The following is a 20,117-nucleotide window of genomic DNA, read 5'->3' as shown; positions in this document are numbered from 1 at the left end:
TATATGGGACACAAGCACTATCAGCAGTCCACTGTGGGCGCATCCCAAACCACACACCTTATACACTATATATAGGCCACATAATCATCACCATCAGTCCACTGTGGGCGTGTCTCAAACCATTTGGATCTTCACTTGTTGACTTTTATTTTTTTCCAGGAAGAACCACCAAATAAAAAGAAGCGCACAGACATGAACACTAATTGGACAGGTGTGTGTGTGTGTGTGTAAAAGTTTCATTTTGCTTTGCTGTTGACGTTTTGTGTGACTTAGTTATGTACACTACCGTTCAAAAGTTTGGGGTCACTTTGAAATGTCCTTATTTTTGAAAGAAAAGCACTGTTCTTTTCAATGAAGATCACTTTAAACTAATCAGAAATCCACTCTATACATTGCTAATGTGCTAAATGACTATTCTAGCTGCAAATGTCTGGTTTTTGGTGCAATATCTCCATAGGTGTATAGAGGCCCATTTCCAGCAACTCTCACTCCAGTGTTCTAATGGTACAATGTGTTTGCTCATTGCCTCAGAAGGCTAATGGATGATTAGAAAACCCTTGTACAATCATGTTAGCACAGCTGAAAACAGTTGAGCTCTTTAGAGAAGCTATAAAACTGACCTTCCTTTGAGCAGATTGAGTTTCTGGAGCATCACATTTGTGGGGTCGATTAAATGCTCAAAATGGCCAGAAAAATGTCTCGACTATATTTTCTATTCATTTTACAACTTATGGTGGTAAATAAAAGTGTGACTTTTCATGGAAAACACAAAATTGTCTGGGTGACCCCAAACTTGAACGGTAGTGTATCAGTCTAGTCATACCGAGCTCTGTGTGTGTGTGTGTGTGTGTGTGTGTGTGTGTCTGTCTGTCTGTCTCTCTCTCTCTCTCTCTCTCTCTCTCACACAGGAAAGGCCTCCATGTTGGATGAACTGGATGAGATCGAGGTTTATGGGAGTGAAGCTCAGTCAGGTACTCAGCTGGCCACGTATTCCTTTGAGGTGAGAGTTTACATCCACATGCACCTTTTGACTCTGAAGCTGATTGTCTTCATAGTAAACACACACACACACACACACACACACACACACGCACTTATTATCTCATCTCATTATCTGTAGCCGCTTTATCCTTCTACAGGGTCGCAGGCAGGCTGGAGCCTATCCCAGCTGACTACGGGCGAAAGGCGGGGTACACCCTGGACAAGTCGCCAGGTCATCACAGGGCTGACACATAGACACAGACAACCATTCACACTCACATTCACACCTACGCTCAATTTAGAGTCACCAGTTAACCTAACCTGCATGTCTTTGGACTGTGGGGGAAACCGGAGCACCCGGAGGAAACCCACGCGGACACGGGGAGAACATGCAAACTCTACACAGAAAGGCCCTCGCTGGCCACGGGACTCGAACCCAGGACCTTCTTGCTGTGAGGCGGCAGCGCTAACCACTACACCACCATGCTGCCCCCACACTTATTATGTTTTTAAAAACACACCTACCGTAGCTTTTCTTTTACCCTTTTTTGGCTGGACGTCATGCTCGGCAGGAACACTGTCTTTCCTGACCTCTAGTGACCTCAGTGTGGTGTTGGTACAGTGGCTGTATATCGTGTGTGTGTGTGTGCGCGCTGCAGGTGTGTGACAGCATCCTGAACATCGGGCCGTGTGTGAACGCGTCGATGGGAGAACCGGCCTTCCTTTCTGAAGAGGTAAATCTGGGGAGGTGTTTGTTTAGGACTTATAGCTCTGTAATTATAATAATGATTAAAACATACGGAGTTTAAAATGAAACGAGTCTCTCTCTTTTCGTCCTCCTTCAGTTCCAGAGTAACCCCGAGCCTGACCTGGAGGTGGTGGTGTGCTCCGGATACGGAAAAAACGGCGCCCTGTCTGTGCTACAGGTAACGTTAACCTTTACACACTTGAGAAAAGCTTCAGGTCTTTCTCCTTAACCATGATGAGTGGTTACTATGGAAACTGAAGAGTTTTGTTTAGTTGTGTTGCTGTTATATTGGTACATCATCTTCTGTTTCATATATATATATTTTTTGTTTTTTTTAAATATTAAGTCACGTTCTGTTACTCTTGTGTTCTGTTACGTTCTCTTACTATCTCCTGTACTGTTATAAAATGATATCATGCTGTTTCCTTGTTACATCATAGTATATTACGTTGTCTTACATTGTTCCGTCGTGTTTTCGATATCGTTGCATGTTTTTGATTTCTCTTAAGCTTTCTGGATCAGTGCTTTATTGTAAATCTAATCCTGTTTTGTGGTGGTTTTGTTTGTTTTTTTTCCCTCTTTTCTCTCCAGAGGAGCATCCGACCCCAAGTGGTCACGACCTTTGAACTCCCCGGCTGTCATGATATGTGGACGGTTATCTCTCATGAGGAGAAACCTGAGCAGGTGAAGTGGGTGTGTAGAGAAGAGAATAATCGTAATTTAGTAGTGTTCCTCAGAAACCCTTGAGACAGCAGAGTCTCGGGACGTGTTCAGTCGTCTCGCTCGATCTTGCGTCCCACGTAGTGTTTATTAGATTATTAGTCTGTGATTTAGAGTGTTGTGAATGAGTGCGTGTTGCTAATTCCACTCACACGTTCTCAATCAGCTTTGATCATATTTTTCCTTTGCTGTTTCCTCTCCTGTTTGTTCTTTCAGCCTGCAGCGGAGGGTGAGGGCGAGACTCAGGCGGACGCAGACAAACAGGAGCTCACTGTGGAAGATGAGAAAAACAAACATGGCTTCCTGATCCTGAGCAGAGAAGACTCCACCATGGTGGGAAACTGTGACTTGGATTATTTGTGCCACTTCCTTTAGGCGTTTAGGTGTGTAGCATGAACTCGTCACACAGACTGTGAGGATTGTGAATAAACTCCGTGTGTGTGTCTGTTCAGATCCTGCAGACGGGGCAGGAGATCATGGAGCTGGATACGAGTGGATTTGCCACTCAGGGCCCCACTGTCTACGCCGGCAACATCGGGGACAATAAATACATCATCCAGGTGTCTCCGATGGGCATCAGACTGCTGGAGGGAGGTGAGACGGAGCGGGGTGGAATGATGTCATATGTGACGGTCACACTGTGTAAGATTTTATCTCACACACTCTGTGTATAAAACTCTGTATACACACTCCACACTCTTGTCTCTGTGCAGTAACGCAGCTTCACTTCATCCCTGTGGATCTCGGATCTCCCATAATCCACTGCTCCGTGGCCGACCCCTACGTAGTGATCATGACGGCTGAGGGAGTCGTCTCCATGTTCGTCCTGAAGAGTGACTCATACATGGGAAAGACTCACCGCCTCGCCCTGCACAAACCACACCTCCACACGGTCTGTCTGTCTGTCTCCGTCTCTCTGTCTGTCTCTCCACCTGTCTTTTTATTCGTTTCTCTGTCTGTCTGTATTTTTTTTTAACCTGTCAGTCTCTGACCGTGTCTTTTTGTTTATTTTCCAATTTTATTTTATTTTTTTATCCTAAAGCCCTGATCAAACTTTTAAAAATGTAAATCAATAAAATAGTAAATTAATATTTTTAAAATAATTTGGGTACAAAACAGGAATGGAACAGTAAAAACAGATTTTATTTCAGATTTTTCAGACTGTGTGGCTTTGTGAAAGATTTGTGAAAGTTATTTATTTTTATTCTTTCTTCATGACCGTTTGTTTGGGTTTGTGTGTTTGCATGTGCAGCAGTCACGTGTGATCACACTGTGTGCGTACCGTGACGTGAGCGGCATGTTCACCACCGAAAACAAAATCTCCTTCTTAACCAGAGAGGAAACAGTGAGCAGGAGCCAATCAGAGGCTGAGACACTCATCCACGACCTCAGGTAAAGACCAGACATCCTTCAGCAGTCCTTCACCATGGTGATGATGATGATGATCACTTTCTATGATGGATTGATTGTGTACTTTAGGTATTACTTTCTTCCTCTACTGTCTAAACTGTGTGTGTGTGTGTGTGTGTGTGTGTGTGTGTGTTCAGTACTACAGTGGATGATGAGGAGGAGATGCTGTACGGAGAGTCGAACCCTCTGACGAGCCCCGGTAAAGAGGAGTTCAGTCGCTCCGCAGCTCCGTCCCAGTCTGAGTGTTCTGGAGCTCACAGCAAACACGACCCGACACACTGGTGTATGGTGGTGCGCGAGAACGGCGTCATGGAGGTCACAACACATTATTATTATTTTTATTATTATGATGTCGTTTTTAACTTTGCATTAGTTTTTAAAGTTAGTGTTGAAGCTGTTCATTACATTATTCCATCTGCTGCTCTGTATCTTAACCATTTAAATCTATTATTAAATATCTCATCTCATCTCATTATCTGTAGCCGCTTTATCCTTCTACAGGGTCGCAGGCGAGCTGGAGCCTATCCCAGCTGACTACGGGCGAAAGGCGGGGTTCACCCTGGACAAGTCGCCAGGTCATCACAGGGCTGACACATAGACACAGACAACCATTCACACTCACATTCACACCTACGCTCAATTTAGAGTCACCAGTTAACCTAACCTGCATGTCTTTGGACTGTGGGGGAAACCGGAGCACCCGGAGGAAACCCACGCGGACACGGGGAGAACATGCAAACTCCACACAGAAAGGCCCTCGCCGGCCACGGGGCTCGAACCCAGGACCTTCTTGCTGTGAGGCGACAGCGCTAACCACTACACCACCGTGCCGCCCTATTATTAAATATTTTAAATGTTATTTTTACACAATTTAAAGAAGATATTTAACAGTTCTCCTCATCCCTTCTTTTCAGTTCTGTGTTCACAGCCCATCAGTGCAGAATATTTAACTTCATTTTATTATTTTTGTTTTAATTTGTTGACTTAATATTCATTTTTAAACAAATAAGGTTTAATGATCTTACACTAAAAAAAATAAAAATACACTGAAATGAAAAATAAATTGTTACTTACTACGTTACCAGTCAAAAGTTTGTACACCCCTACTTTACTCATTCATAGGGTTTGGGTTTTTTTTTTTTCAAAATGACTATTTTCTACATTGTCGAACAAAACTATGAAATAACATCTGAAACATACGAAATTATGTGGTTAAAAAAAAAAGTTTGATATTTTAGATTCTTCCGCGTATCCAGCGTTTCCCTTGATGACTCTTTGTACGCTGTTGTCATTCTCTTAAGCAGCTTCATGAGGGAGTCACCTGGAATACTTTTCATACAACAGGTGCCTCGTCAAAAGATAATTAGTGGACGAGTTTCTTACCTCCTTAATGCGTTTGAGATCAAACAGGAAATAATAAAAATACAATAAATAAATAACCCTATTCTACACCACAAGTGCAATAATCCATACAGTATTATATCAAGAACTGAACAACTCGGTGAAGAGAAACAACAGCCATCGTTACTTTAAGACATGAAGTGATTCATTAATTATTAAAAATAAAGAAAAGAAAGAAAGCACAACTTTATTCATCTCACACTTGTGAAATTCTCTGCGTTTAACCCATCTGAAGCAGTGAACACACACACACACACACACACACACACACACACACACCCAGAGCAGTGGGCAGCCCTGCTATCAGCGCCCGGGCAGCAGTTCAGAAAACAGTGAATTTGTCAGTGGGTGTGTCTAAACTTTTGACTGGTACTGTCTATTTGCAGTTACATATAATTCGCTATATACTGCGGGTATATAGTAAAGTAATTATTTTTATTTCAATTATTTAGATAATGTCATATAAAAAAATTAGAGATTTACATTAAAATGCTTTATTTGAATTAATATTCATGACTTAAGACTGTATTCTAAAATATGTATTAAATATAATTTAATAATGTAAATAAACATGTTAAAAATGATTAGATTAGATAAAACTTTATTGATCCCTTTGGGCGGGTTCCCTCAGGGAAATTAAGATTCCAGCAGTATCATTACAGATAAACAGAGAAAATAAATGGAGAAAACTCCTAGATAAATTAAAATAAATTAAGTATTTACATATACAAATATAAAAAGAATAAGATATGGGGAAGGTGGGGAGAAGGGGGGGCCGGCGGCAGGAGAGATATTGCACATTGTCCGGTATTGCTGATTGTTAGGCTAGGGTACTGCTCCTTCCTGTCCCATGATTACTGAAAGTTGAATATTTGAAGTGATTAAATGAAGTAAATGTTGTTTAATTTGCCCGCGTCTCCTCAGATCTATCAGCTGCCTGACTGGAGGTTGGTGTTCCTGGTGAAGAACTTCCCCGTTGGTCAGCGCGTGCTGGTGGACAGCTCAGCCGGCCAGTCAGCCGCTCAGGGCGAGACGAAGAAGGAGGAAGTGACACGTCAGGGTGAGATCCCGTTAGTTAAAGAGGTGGTGCTGGTGTCGCTGGGATACAACCACAGCCGGCCGTACCTGCTGGTGAGTGTGATTTTATACTGTAACCACGCCCCCTCTACCTCAGCACCCGTCACCCATGCAATTTTCTCTCTCTCTTCTGAAGGCTCATGTGGATCAGGAGCTGTTGATCTATGAGGCGTTTCCGTACGATCAGCAGCAGGGACAGAGCAGCAACCTCAAAGTGCGCTTTAAGAAGGTGAGGAGCTCCTCCGAGAGAGAGAGACCAACGGCGCTCGCTCGCTCACTCACTCACTCACTCACTCACTCATCCTGCCAGGAAGTTGAATATTTATCTTTTTAACATTTGCGTCACGTTCACACTTCATTCATTCATTAAAAATTAATGCTTCCGGTTTGTCTTGTGTGGGCGTGGCCTGTCCGAGTCAAAGTCAGAAATTAGAATGTTATAAAGTTTATTACTATGATTGTAGTAATAATAATTTATGTAATATTTACTAAGCAAATAAAAACCCAGCACAAAGGAAGAAGCTGAAAATAGAAATGAATATAAATTCCAAAAATAACAAAAAACTAGCCATAAAATAAATAATTAAAGCAGGGAAATGCAATTAAGTATTTAATTTTAAAAAGGCAATAAAAATTTATATAAAAATATTTACTCTAGAAATTAATAATTATAAAAATAATAAAGTAGTAATAATGAATTCTGTAAAATAGAGAATTGTACCTCAGGGGGGAAAAAAAAACATATTTAACAATTTAAAAATTAGACAAAAATCTAAAAATAGCAAGCGTTTCCAGGCAAAACAAACTTTGACCTGCAGCACTTATTTTATGCCTACTGTAGATGTTGATAATGATTTTATACCTAATATCTCTGATTTAGATTTTGAATCAGAATCACGTTTGTGAAAGAGAGCATTCCAGTCAGAACCAGAAGGAAGATATCGCAAAAAAAAAGATTCTGACCTTTTTGGTAACCTTGACCAGATGACCCCCGAAATGTTGGAGGTTCTATTTGAGACCAATTCCCATCTGTCCTGAAAGTTTCATGAAGATTTGTCCAGCTGTTTTCCCGTAATATTGTTAACAAAACAAACAAAGAAACCCCACCGAAAACAATTACCCCCCCCCCCCCCCCCCCCCCCAAGCAACCATTAAGGAAAGAAGTTGTTGTTAATAATAATAATAATAATAATAATAATAATAATGAATTGTGTAAAACGTGGAATTATAGCTCAGAAAAAAGTTTGTTTTTATTATAGGACAATAAAAATGTTATATAAACTAAAAATAAATAATTCTAAAAAAAGTAATAAAGTAACCATAAAATAAATAATTCAGATATTATAGCAATAACAAACTGGGTAAAGCATGAAATTATAGCTCAGAAAAAAACAAATTTAAATATTTGATAAAGGAATGTTCATAAAATATCAAGGATACAATAAATATAAAATTACAGAAAGTTAAAGTAAAAACCTCTGTATTAAGCCACATTGTGAAATTGCTGATTGATGATAAACGCCTGTGTGTGTTCGTGTAGAAACTGCGAGAACATTGTTTCAGATGAACTCCTTCACAAACCTGAAGAGCGAGTCAATAAAACACAGGGACGGGACTTTACTAACTCACACCGGACTTCTCTTAATACTGCTCACAAATTAAAAAATAGATTTATTATTATTATTATTATTATTATTATTATTATTATTATTAGGGCCCGAGCCCGAAAGGGCGAAGGCCCTATTGATCTTGTTCGGTTTTTTATTAGGGCCCGAGCCCTATAGGGCGAAGGCCCTATTGATCTTGTTCGGTTTTTTATTATTATTATTATTCTTATTATTATTATTATTATTATTCCTTAGTCGCGGTCGCTGTTCGGCCTTTTTTGGGGCACTTCCTGTGGACGAAAACGCGCATATTTTGGATCATTTTATCGGCATCCCCTACGCTTCTCAGATCCAAAACCCCAGATCTGGGCGGGGCTCTGGGCCTCTATAGCGCCCCCTAACGCCTTGAAAATTTTGCCTTTTTTCGAAGGCTCCTGGTTGCCATATAGTTTGTCGTAGAGGAACGAAATTTGGTTCACATATGTATCTTACTGAGACGAACAAAAAAAGTTCTATTAATGCATAGCCACGCCCAACAGGAAGTGAGGTAATTTTACTTTTGTGCGAAATGCATGGCCACGAAGACGGCGCAACTCCTCCTAGACCGTTCATGGGAATGTCACCAAAATTGATACACATCATCTACAGACATGGCTGACAAAAGTTACTAAATACGTTTCACGTAGGATAAAACGTTCAGAAGTTATACGTCAATCAATTTTCACTTCAAAATTTTACATGCTAAAAAATTCATAACAAATCTTCTAATTGCTCAAAACTGCTCATACTTCACACGCAAATCCCTCATTGGGCTTCTGACATGTTACCCAATTTCTGTGATATTTCGCCACTGGGGGCGCTATTTTTGGGCAAAAAATCCAATCTTTCCTCAAATTTGGTCAAACTTCACGGCCACCCTCTTACTACGTCCCATGTCATGTATACCGCATTTTGGGAATTTTCGTCCATGGGGGGCGCTGTTTTTGGCCGACGCAATTGCTCCAAAACGGGTTTTTGGTAAATAATTCCATAATGCTTTTCCTTCACACCACTACCTTGTGATAGTGCGTTCCTGTTGTAGACACTTATTTTTCCAACTCATAATCGCTCATGTACAGCATAGCGCCACCTTCTGACATGGGAAAAACCAAAAAATTTATTCTTCAAAAATCTATATCTCATCTTCTATTTACTCAATTGTCATCAAACTTCATACGCAAACTCTTCATAGCTCACCTGACATGTCCGCCAAACTTTGTGCACTTTCGCCCCTGGGGGTGCTGGTTATGGCGGAAATGATATTGCAGCTTCTGATTTGTCAAACTTGGCAAGCAAACTCTTTTCAAGACCCTTATTGGGGCGCTTGCCATGGTCGACAACGCACGAAATTTGGCTCCTTTTTCTTAGACTGCCACCGCTACTGAGAACCAAAAGCCCAGATCCAGCCGGGCCTCAGGGCCTCTACAGCGCCCCCTAACTCGTTGTGATTTTGGCCTCCCGCTTTAAGGTGCCTGGTTGCCATGTAGTTTGTAGGAGTGGCATGCCATTTGGTACGCATATGTATCTCACTAAGCCGGACAAAAATGTAATGCCAATGCATTAGCCACGCCCAACAGGAAGTGAGGTAATTTCACTTTTGTGCGAAATGCATGGCCATGAAGACGGCGCAACTCCTCCTAGACTGTTCATAGGAATGTCACCAAAATTGATACACATCATCTACAGACATGGCTGACAAAAGTTACTAAATAAGTTTCACGTAGCTTAAACCGCTCAGAAGTTATACGTCAATCAATTTTTAATGCAAAATTTTACATGCTTAAAAATTCATAACAAGTCTTCTAATTGCTCAAAACTGCTCATACTTCACACGCAAATCCCTCATTGGGCTTCTGACATGTTCCCCATTTTCTGTGATATTTCGCCACTGGGGGCGCTATTTTTGGGCAAACAATCCAATCTTTCCTCAAATTTGGTCAAACTTCACGGCCACCCTCTTACTACCGCCCATGTCATGTACACCACATTTTGGGAATTTTCGTCCATGGGGGGCGCTGTTTTTGGCCGACGCAATTTCTCCAAAACGGGTTTTTGGTAAATAATTCCATAATGCTTTTCCTTCACACCACTACCTTGTGATAGTGCATTGCTGTTGTAGACACTTATTTCTCCAACTCATAATCGCTCATGTACAGCATAGCGCCACCTTCTGACATGGGAAAAACCAAAAAATTTATTCTTCAAAAATCTATCTCTCATCTTCTATTTTCTCAATTGTCATCAAACTTCATACGCAAACTCTTCATAGCTCTCCTGACATATCCGCCAAATTTTGTGCACTTTCACCCCTGGGGGTGCTGGTTATGGCACAAATGATATTGCAGCTTCTGATTGGTCAAACTTGGCAAGCAGACTCTTTACGGTATTTCGCGGGGACGCATGCCCCCGCCCCCCCTGGCCGCTGGCGCGAGGGCCCGTCAAGGCCGCTTGCGGCTTTAATTATTATTATTATTATTATTCCTTAGTCGCGGTCGCTGTTCAGCCTTTTTTGGGGCACTTCCTGTGGACGAAAACGCGCATATTTTGGATCATTTTATCGGCATCCCCTACGCTACTCAGATCCAAAACCCCAGATCTGGGCGGGGCTCTGGGCCTCTATAGCGCCCCCTAACGCCTTGAAAATTTTGCCTTTTTTCGAAGGCTCCTGGTTGCCATATAGTTTGTCGTAGAGGAACGAAATTTGGTTCACATATGTATCTTACTGAGACGAACAAAAAAAGTTCTATTAATGCATAGCCACGCCCAACAGGAAGTGAGGTAATTTTACTTTTGTGCGAAATGCATGGCCACGAAGACGGCGCAACTCCTCCTAGACCGTTCATGGGAATGTCACCAAAATTGATACACATCATCTACAGACATGGCTGACAAAAGTTACTAAATACGTTTCACGTAGGATAAAACGTTCAGAAGTTATACGTCAATCAATTTTCACTTCAAAATTTTACATGCTAAAAAATTCATAACAAATCTTCTAATTGCTCAAAACTGCTCATACTTCACACGCAAATCACTCATTGGGCTTCTGACATGTTACCCAATTTCTGTGATATTTCGCCACTGGGGGCGCTATTTTTGGGCAGAAAATCCAATCTTTCCTCAAATTTGGTCAAACTTCACGGCCACCCTCTTACTACCTCCCATGTCATGTATACCGCATTTTGGGAATTTTCGTCCATGGGGGGCGCTGTTTTTGGCCGACGCAATTGCTCCAAAACGGGTTTTTGGTAAATAATTCCATTATGCTTTTCCTTCACACCACTACCTTGTGATAGTGCGTTCCTGTTGTAGACACTTATTTTTCCAACTCATAATCGCTCATGTACAGCATAGCGCCACCTTCTGACATGGGAAAAACCAAAAAATTTATTCTTCAAAAATCTATATCTCATCTTCTATTTACTCAATTGTCATCAAACTTCATACGCAAACTCTTCATAGCTCACCTGACATGTCCGCCAAATTTTGTGCACTTTCGCCCCTGGGGGTGCTGGTTATGGCGGAAATGATATTGCAGCTTCTGATTTGTCAAACTTGGCAAGCAAACTCTTTTCAAGACCCTTATTGGGGCGCTTGCCATGGTCGACAACGCACGAAATTTGGCTCCTTTTTCTTAGACTGCCACCGCTACTGAGAACCAAAAGCCCAGATCCAGCCGGGCCTCAGGGCCTCTATAGCGCCCCCTAACTCGTTGTGATTTTGGCCTCCCGCTTTAAGGTGCCTGGTTGCCATGTAGTTTGTAGGAGTGGCATGCCATTTGGTACGCATATGTATCTCACTAAGCCGGACAAAAATGTAATGCCAATGCATTAGCCACGCCCAACAGGAAGTGAGGTAATTTCACTTTTGTGCGAAATGCATGGCCACGAAGACGGCGCAACTCCTCCTAGACTGTTCATAGGAATGTCACCAAAATTGATACACATCATCTACAGACATGGCTGACAAAAGTTACTAAATAAGTTTCACGTAGCTTAAACCGCTCAGAAGTTATACGTCAATCAATTTTTAATGCAAAATTTTACATGCTTAAAAATTCATAACACATCTTCTAATTGCTCAAAACTGCTCATACTTCACACGCAAATCCCTCATTGGGCTTCTGACATGTTCCCCATTTTCTGTGATATTTCGCCACTGGGGGCGCTATTTTTGGGCAAACAATCCAATCTTTCCTCAAATTTGGTCAAACTTCACGGCCACCCTCTTACTACCGCCCATGTCATGTATACCACATTTTGGGAATTTTCGTCCATGGGGGGCGCTGTTTTTGGCCGACGCAATTTCTCCCAAAACGGGTTTTTGGTAAATAATTCCATAATGCTTTTCCTTCACACCACTACCTTGTGATAGTGCGTTGCTGTTGTAGACACTTATTTCTCCAACTCATAATCGCTCATGTACAGCATAGCGCCACCTTCTGACATGGGAAAAACCAAAAAATTTATTCTTCAAAAATCTATCTCTCATCTTCTATTTACTCAATTGTCATCAAACTTCATACGCAATCTCTTCATAGCTCTCCTGACATATCCGCCAAATTTTGTGCACTTTCACCCCTGGGGGTGCTGGTTATGGCACAAATGATATTGCAGCTTCTGATTGGTCAAACTTGGCAAGCAGACTCTTTACGGTATTTCGCGGGGACGCATGCCCCCGCCCCCCCTGGCCGCTGGCGCGAGGGCCCGTCGAGGCCGCTTGCGGCTTTAATTATTATTATTATTTTGCAGGCAAACAAATAAATATAAAGGGCTTAAAAAGAATTATTTTATTAATGTATTGTCGTGTGTGTGTGTGTGTGTGTGTGTGTGTCAGATGCCTCACAATATTAACTTCAGGGAAAAGAAATCCAAACTGAAGAAGGACAAGAAGTCTGAGGTTCCTGGAGAGGAGGGCGCTGGGGTCAAAGGTCGTGTGGCGAGGTTCAGATACTTTAAAGACATCTCTGGATATTCTGGAGTAAGACACGCCCACTTTCTCTCCTACACACTCGTCCCGGTGACGACGTTACTATTCATTAGTTTATCATAAAACGCACTGAACACTGTAAAGTGAAACATCCAGGAAATAATTTATAATGAATGAATAAATGAGAAAAAATAAAATTTTTTAAAACATTTAAAATGATTTAAAGGCAATATTAAATGAGGGTAAAAAAAATTAAGTACATCAGCTAAAAGTAATTAAATATACAATACTTTTTAAAAAATAAATAATTGAATTTAATATTAATTATTAATATTTTATGATTTAATGACTTCACTCACACAAATGAAAAGATACATTTAAATGTGTAATAAAGCATTATTTATAATATAACTAATATTTATTCAAAATATCAAAGTAAAATATTAAATAAATATTTAAGTTAAATTTAAATCAATTATTGTAATCAATATATTTTTAAGTTAATGAATATTAAATTATATTTAAAATAACCCTTTTGTTTAGCAGATTATTTCTTTTGGAAATTACGTATTTAATGACAGTCTGATTTACAGTATATTTCATTTTACTCATTCACTCAATAAAAATGTTTATTTTCTGCTGCTGTTCCGGGTCGTGGGGCAGCAGTTCCTCAGCTGCCTGCTCCAGCACTTCCAGGGGCACACCATGGCGTTCCCAAGCCAGTTAAGTGATCTAATCTCTCCAGCATGTACCAGGTCTGCCCTGGGCTCTCCTCCTGGTTGGGCAGCCTGGAACACGTCCCTTAGGAGACGTCCAGGAGGTGTACTAGACAGATGTTCGAGCCACATTTTTTGATGTGGAGGAGCATTGGCTGTAGTCTGAGCCCCTCCTGAGTATCAAGCTCCTCACCCTTCAGAGGAAGCTCAGTTCTGCCACTTGTATTTGCAATCTTGTTCTTTTGGTCACTACCTACAGTTCATGGCCATAGGAGAGGGTCAGACTGTAGATCAACCAGTAAATCAGTTGCTTCTCCTTTTCTCCTTTTCATTCGGCTCTCTTTTCACCACAACAGACTAAAGCCAGTATCTCACTGGGCTGCGACAAATTGTGAACGTCATTCGCGAGAGAGTTTCAAAAGTGTCTTGAAACATTCGCAGGGCTTCAAATTTCCTCGCGTGAGTCGCAGTGTCGCTCCTTCGTCACTAAAATTTTGAACATGTTCAAAAAATTCATGCCACAAAATTTCTCTCAAAATAGCCGCAAATGCGTCGCTGGTGTCACAAAGCCGTCGCGAACCCTTCTTAAGTCAGTTTCCGTGAGGCTTCCTCTACTTCCCTGCCTGCCGAGGGAAAGCCGGGCTGCGACAGCCTGCGACTAGTTGGAGACACAACAATTGCGGTAAAATATGCGAATATCAATTCAGTGTGATTCCAAGTGAAAATTGTCACTAATTCGCATATTTTATCGCAATTGTTGTCTCCAATTAGTCGTGGGCTGTCGCAGCCCAGTGAGATCTACTACCCTAATACAGCTTCCTCATCACTGCAGAAGTGACACCAATCCATCTGTTGATCTCGTGTTCCATTCTTCCTTCAATCATAAACAAGGCCCTGAGATCCTCTAACTCCTCCACTTGAGGCAAGGACTCATCCCCAACCCGAAGTGGGCAATTTACCCTTTTCTAGCTTTGACCCACGGCCTTGAATCTTAGCCGCTTCACACTTGGCCGCAAACCGCCCCGGTGCAAGCTGTAGGTCACGGCTTGATGAAGTCGACAGGACCACATCATCGGCAAAAAAAGCAATTAAGTCATCCTGAGCCCACTGACCAGGACACCCTCCACCGCTTGCCTATGCCTAGAAGTTCTGTCTGTAAATGTTATGAACAGAGTCTGTGGCAGGGCAGCCAGTACGCTTGTGAGGGTAAAGTGCTGGTCCAGTGTTCCACAGCCTGAATCTACGATTCGACTAATGGAGGAACTCTCCTCAAAAGCAGCCTGGCATAGACTTTCTCAGAGAGGATGAGGGCTGTGATCCCCCTAAAGTTGGAACACACCCTCTAGTCTCCCTTCTTAAACAGGTGGGACCACCACCTGAATCTGCTAATCCAGAGGCACTGTCCCTGACCTCCATGCAGTGTGACGGCCCCATAACATCCAGAGCCTTAAGGAACTCGAGGTAGAACTTGTCCACCCCCAGGGCCCTACCACTGAAGAGTTTTTTTTTTTTTTTTTTTAAATCACCTCCGTGACCTCAGCCCTAGTGACAGGAGACTCCCCCTCTGAGTCCTCGTACTGTTTCTTCTATGGAAGGCGTGTTTGTGGGGTTCAGGAGATCCTCAAAGTCTTCCTTCCAGTACCTGACAGTTGAGGTGAGCAGGACTCCATCCCCACTGTATACAGTAGGGACAAAGCACCCTCCTGAGGGTGTCCCTCCCCCTCCTGAGGGTGTCCCTCCCCCTCCTGAGGGTGTCCCTCCCCTTCCTGAGCCAGCTGACGGTTTGCTGGATTCTCTTCAAGGCTGATCAGAAGGCATGCTCTATGGTTTCACCAAACTCCTCCCACACCTGAGATATAAACCTTTTATATAGTAACTCATGTATAATACTGTCTATTAATTCATGTTTATATTACGTTATTTAAGAAATGTTGGTTATGAAGGTGTGTGTGTGTGTGTGTGTGTGTGTGTGTTAGGTGTTTATCTGTGGTCCTTCTCCTCACTGGATGTTTGTGACGTCTCGTGGTGCGATGAGGCTGCACCCCATGATCATAGACGGACCAATCGAGTCTTTCTCACCGTTCCACAACGTCAACTGTCCCAAAGGCTTCCTGTATTTCAACAAGCAGGTGTGTGTGTGTGTGTGTGTGTTTATTTTTTTTAATTTTTTTATTTTTATATATATCACGTCACACACACACCCGTCTGTACATGGGGGCACATGCTTATAAGATTATAGCACATGATAATAATCACATTTGAGTGTAATTGTGTGTGTGTGTGATTTCAGGGTGAGTTGAGGATCAGTGTGTTACCTACATACCTGTCGTACGACGCTCCGTGGCCCGTGAGGAAAATTCCTCTGCGCTGTACAGTTCACTACGTCAACTACCACGTAGAGTCCAAGGTGACTTCTGCTTTATTACATTCTTATTACATTGTTCTTACATTACACGTAATATGGCCGCAACTACAGGATTTATGGGTTGCTTGAGGTAGGGCGATATTAAAGCGTGATTAAATTAAGAATTTTTTTTTTTTAAATACTCCTAAATTAAATTTTAAAAATTGTTATACGTTTTTATAAATAATAGAATTTCATTTTAACTTTTGATTTTTGTTACTATTTTAATTACTAAGGTATTAAACCCGTTTATGAACAACTGAAAACATATATATGGTTTGTAGATTTAAAATAAAACTACAATAAAATATTAGTAGATATTCATCAAGTGTGTGTGTGTGTGTGTGTGTGTGTGTGTGTGTGTGTGTGTCAGGTGTATGCTGTGTGTACCAGCATTAAGGAGCCGTGTACCCGAATCCCCAGGATGACGGGAGAGGAGAAGGAGTATGAGGTCATAGACAGAGGTGAGTGAATGATGATGATTAAGAAGAAGAATATAATGATGATGATGATGATGAAGAAACAGAGTGTGTGTGTGTGTGTGTGTGTGTGTGTGTGTGTGTGTCAGATGAGCGGTATATTAATCCACAGCAAGAGAAATTCTCCATCCAGCTCATCTCGCCTGTCAGCTGGGAGGCCATTCCTAACACACGGTGAGCATCATCATTATCATCATTATCATCATCAATGGTTGTAAGGAAATCTGTTCAAGTGTGTGTGTGTGTGTGTGTGTCAGGATTGATCTGGAGGAATGGGAACACGTGACGTGTATGAAGACAGTGGCACTGAAGAGTCAGGAGACCGTGTCTGGTCTGAAGGGTTATGTTGCCATAGGAACCTGTTTAATGCAGGGTGAAGAGGTCACCTGCAGGGGCCGGGTATGCACGCGCGCACACGTGTTTAATACCACTGTGTTGTAAATCAGGTTAAAGTGTTCATTATTGTTTGTGTGTTCAGATCCTCATCCTGGATGTGATTGAGGTGGTACCGGAACCCGGCCAGCCCCTCACCAAGAACAAGTTCAAGGTTCTGTATGAGAAGGAGCAGAAGGGACCTGTTACAGCTCTGTGTCACTGTAACGGTTACCTTGTCTCCGCCATTGGACAGAAGGTACACACACACACACACACACACACACACAGCTTATTAAACATTCCACTATTGTCTACAGCTGCTCTGACATGTCATGGTTTCCATAGTAACAATGACTCATACGGCAGACTCTCTGTTAATAATAAACAGATTAAAATAATAATTTACATGGTGATGTTTTCTGTGAAGAGACATTTATTGAACATTTCTGGAAGGAGTCTCCAGTGTGAGCAGAAACGCCCTCAAATTACATATTCATGAGGATGAAGGTGTGACTTGGGTGTGATGTTTTACTCCTGTGAAAGAAACAATCCTCTGTAGAACCTGTTACTAAACCAGCATGGACATTTCTGTGGTGATAACGGATCAGTAAATGTATTAGTTGTGTCAGTACTGTGGGGGAAACCGGAGCACCCGGAGGAAACCGACGCGGACACGGGGAGAACATGCCTGCGACCCTGTAGAAGGATAAAGCGGCTAGAGATAATGAGATGAGATGAGTAGTGTGTGTGTGTGTGTGTAGATTTTCCTGTGGAGTCTGAAGGATAACGAGCTGACCGGAATGGCCTTCATAGATACGCAGCTCTACATCCATCAGATGTACAGCATCAAGAACTTCATCCTGGCAGCAGACGTGATGAAGAGCATCTCTCTGCTCCGCTACCAGGAGGAGAGTAAAACACTGTCACTCGTCAGCAGGGTACACACACACACACACACACACACACACGACACAGAGCTGTGATTTCAGCAACAAGTGAAGTGTGAATTAAAATTATATCAATTTTGTTCAATTTCTGTAAGACGAATCGTTTGAATTTGAACGATTCATCTCAAATGATTCCTCGGATCAGTCCTGTGCTGCAGCGTTTCTTCAGTTCCTAACGCAAATAGTTTCCATTTAATGGAAGAAAAGTTATAAAAAATTAAAAAACAAGGAGGCTGGTTAATTTTCTACACCATGACGGAGTTTGTTTGCTGTTGTGTTCAGGATGCGAAGCCTCTGGAGGTCTACAGCATCGAGTTCATGGTGGACAACGGCCAGCTCGGCTTTCTGGGTAACACGAAGACGCTCAGTTCAGCCTCTCATATTCAAAAACTCCATCATAAACATCTTACTAAGCTGTAAATGATGTCAAACCTGTGTGTGTGTGTGTGTTTAATCCAGTTTCTGACAGAGACAAAAACCTGCTGGTCTATATGTACCTGCCAGAAGGTACGTCTGAATAAACCAACACCACGCCGTCATTTAAATGTGTGAGAAACGCTGTACAAGGGGAAGTGATCATTGGGATCCAAGCATGGAATCATTTTTTCTGGGGGGTTCATTTCATTTGTAAAGCACCGGGAATTGTCTTTTGTATAAAATAAATTTGCATTGACTGGCATTATTTTATTGTTTGTTTTATTTACAAAATAAAAGGAAAAAGCTGTTTTTCAGTGCATAATGGACAAGACTGTAAATAATAATTATATTTGAGAATTTGTATTTTAATCTGTTTTCTGTGTGTGTGCGTGTGCGCGCGTGCGTAGCTAAGGAAAGCTTTGGTGGCTTGCGTTTGCTGCGCAGAGCTGATTTTAACGCTGCTGCTCATGTGAACACGTTCTGGAGGATGCCGTGTCGCAGAGTTCTGGATCCAGCCAGCAAGAAGGCTCTGAACTGGGACAATAAACACATCACCTGGTTCGGTAAGAGATGCACACGTGCACACAGTGTATGGGATGGGGATAAAGATACATCTGTAAACAACATTTTTTTGGCATTTATTATAATGAACATTCCCCTGTAATTAATATCTCTCTCTTTCTCTCTGTCTGTGTAGCCACTCTGGATGGAGGGATTGGTTTATTGTTGCCGATGCAGGAGAAAACGTACCGTAGGTTGTTGATGTTACAGAATGCGCTGACCACCATGCTGCCTCACCACGCTGGGCTGAACCCCAAAGCCTTCAGGTACTTTCTCTCTCTCTCTCTCTCTCTCTCTCTCTCGGTCATTCACCTACTCACACATTTATTCATTCATTCTCATTCATATACTTATCCATCAGTTCATTCACATATTCTATTCATCCCTTACTCATTCCACCTCTCCCCATCTGTTCATCCTCATCCCTCCATCATCTCTTACTCACTCAGTCATGGTTGGGTTACAGTAATTAGTTTCTCTCTCTGATATCTGACTGCACCATTTAATTATTAAACTGTAATATTTTCCTCTCAGTTCTTCTCTCACTCTGGCTCTGCTGAGCCGTTTATGATCTTTACTGTTCATCTCCATACACTCATCAGGAGGTTATACTGTGTGTGTGTTAGGATGCTGCACGCTGACCGGCGGACCCTACAGAACGCTGTGCGGAACATTCTGGATGGAGAGCTGCTGAATAAATACCTGTACCTGAGCACGATGGAGCGCAGTGAACTGGCCAAGAAGATCGGCACCACGGCTGATATCGTGAGTCTCGTTCTGTCTGCAAGTCGCTGAGAAACGCAGCGTCACAGTCACTGTGCCTTATTTCACACCTTTCACCTTCATATCAGCTCCTCCTTTCTTCTTGCAGATTCTGGAGGATCTGCTGGAGATGGACCGAGTCACGGCTCACTTCTGAATTCCCCGTTTCTCTCACGCACACCACGATGTGAGGAGCAGCGGAACTAATTCCAGAAAAGTGGAATAATGCCACTTTATCATTTCTGTTTAATCTGATTTTTGTTGATGAATGTGTTATGGTCATTGTGTTCTGTAGAATATTTTGTATGCAAAAAGTGAAAAAAAAAAAAACTTTTTTCAGGATTTGGACTCAGGTCTTCAATTTACGAGGTAACACTCAAATATTAAGGTGTAAATTTATTGTTGTGTGTGTGTGTGTGTGAGAGGGCACATGGTGTCCCCTATCTGGAGCTCACTGGGTGTAAAACAGATTGATAACAAGCACAGGCTAGGTCGTTTTAACACTTTTCCTATTTTGATTAAAAACCTGTTTAGTGATCCCTCC

At 42.0% G+C, this 20,117-nt stretch overlaps 1 protein-coding gene across 2 annotated transcripts in view; it reads left to right on the top strand.

The window, feature by feature from the left end:
• The window catches only part of cpsf1 (cleavage and polyadenylation specific factor 1), a 31,953-nt gene extending 12,038 nt beyond the window's left edge, over positions 1–19,915 (top strand). Inside the window, exons 13-38 of one of the 2 annotated variants that reach the window (XM_060942391.1) lie at positions 160–211; positions 909–1,000; positions 1,641–1,715; positions 1,827–1,907; positions 2,321–2,413; positions 2,666–2,782; positions 2,902–3,043; positions 3,163–3,341; positions 3,702–3,841; positions 3,997–4,174; positions 6,185–6,391; positions 6,474–6,566; positions 12,820–12,963; positions 15,605–15,757; positions 15,919–16,035; positions 16,406–16,496; positions 16,601–16,685; positions 16,769–16,910; positions 16,990–17,142; positions 17,648–17,824; positions 18,116–18,182; positions 18,293–18,340; positions 18,658–18,813; positions 18,948–19,077; positions 19,438–19,576; positions 19,683–19,915. In XM_060942391.1, coding sequence (XP_060798374.1) covers positions 160–211; positions 909–1,000; positions 1,641–1,715; positions 1,827–1,907; positions 2,321–2,413; positions 2,666–2,782; positions 2,902–3,043; positions 3,163–3,341; positions 3,702–3,841; positions 3,997–4,174; positions 6,185–6,391; positions 6,474–6,566; positions 12,820–12,963; positions 15,605–15,757; positions 15,919–16,035; positions 16,406–16,496; positions 16,601–16,685; positions 16,769–16,910; positions 16,990–17,142; positions 17,648–17,824; positions 18,116–18,182; positions 18,293–18,340; positions 18,658–18,813; positions 18,948–19,077; positions 19,438–19,576; positions 19,683–19,730 — 3,099 coding nt within the window. In that variant the 3' untranslated portion in view covers positions 19,731–19,915. Of the gene's footprint in view, positions 1–159; positions 212–908; positions 1,001–1,640; positions 1,716–1,826; positions 1,908–2,320; positions 2,423–2,665; positions 2,783–2,901; positions 3,044–3,162; positions 3,342–3,701; positions 3,842–3,996; positions 4,175–6,184; positions 6,392–6,473; positions 6,567–12,819; positions 12,964–15,604; positions 15,758–15,918; positions 16,036–16,405; positions 16,497–16,600; positions 16,686–16,768; positions 16,911–16,989; positions 17,143–17,647; positions 17,825–18,115; positions 18,183–18,292; positions 18,341–18,657; positions 18,814–18,947; positions 19,078–19,437; positions 19,577–19,682 lie in introns of both variants that reach the window. The other variant, XM_060942390.1, reaches the window with a different exon arrangement.
• Positions 19,916–20,117: the final 202 nt, after the last annotated feature.

Source organism: Neoarius graeffei, chromosome 16 (assembly GCF_027579695.1).
Source record: "Neoarius graeffei isolate fNeoGra1 chromosome 16, fNeoGra1.pri, whole genome shotgun sequence".
NCBI lineage: Eukaryota > Metazoa > Chordata > Actinopteri > Siluriformes > Ariidae > Neoarius > Neoarius graeffei.
This window is presented reverse-complemented; position numbering and strand designations above follow the sequence as displayed.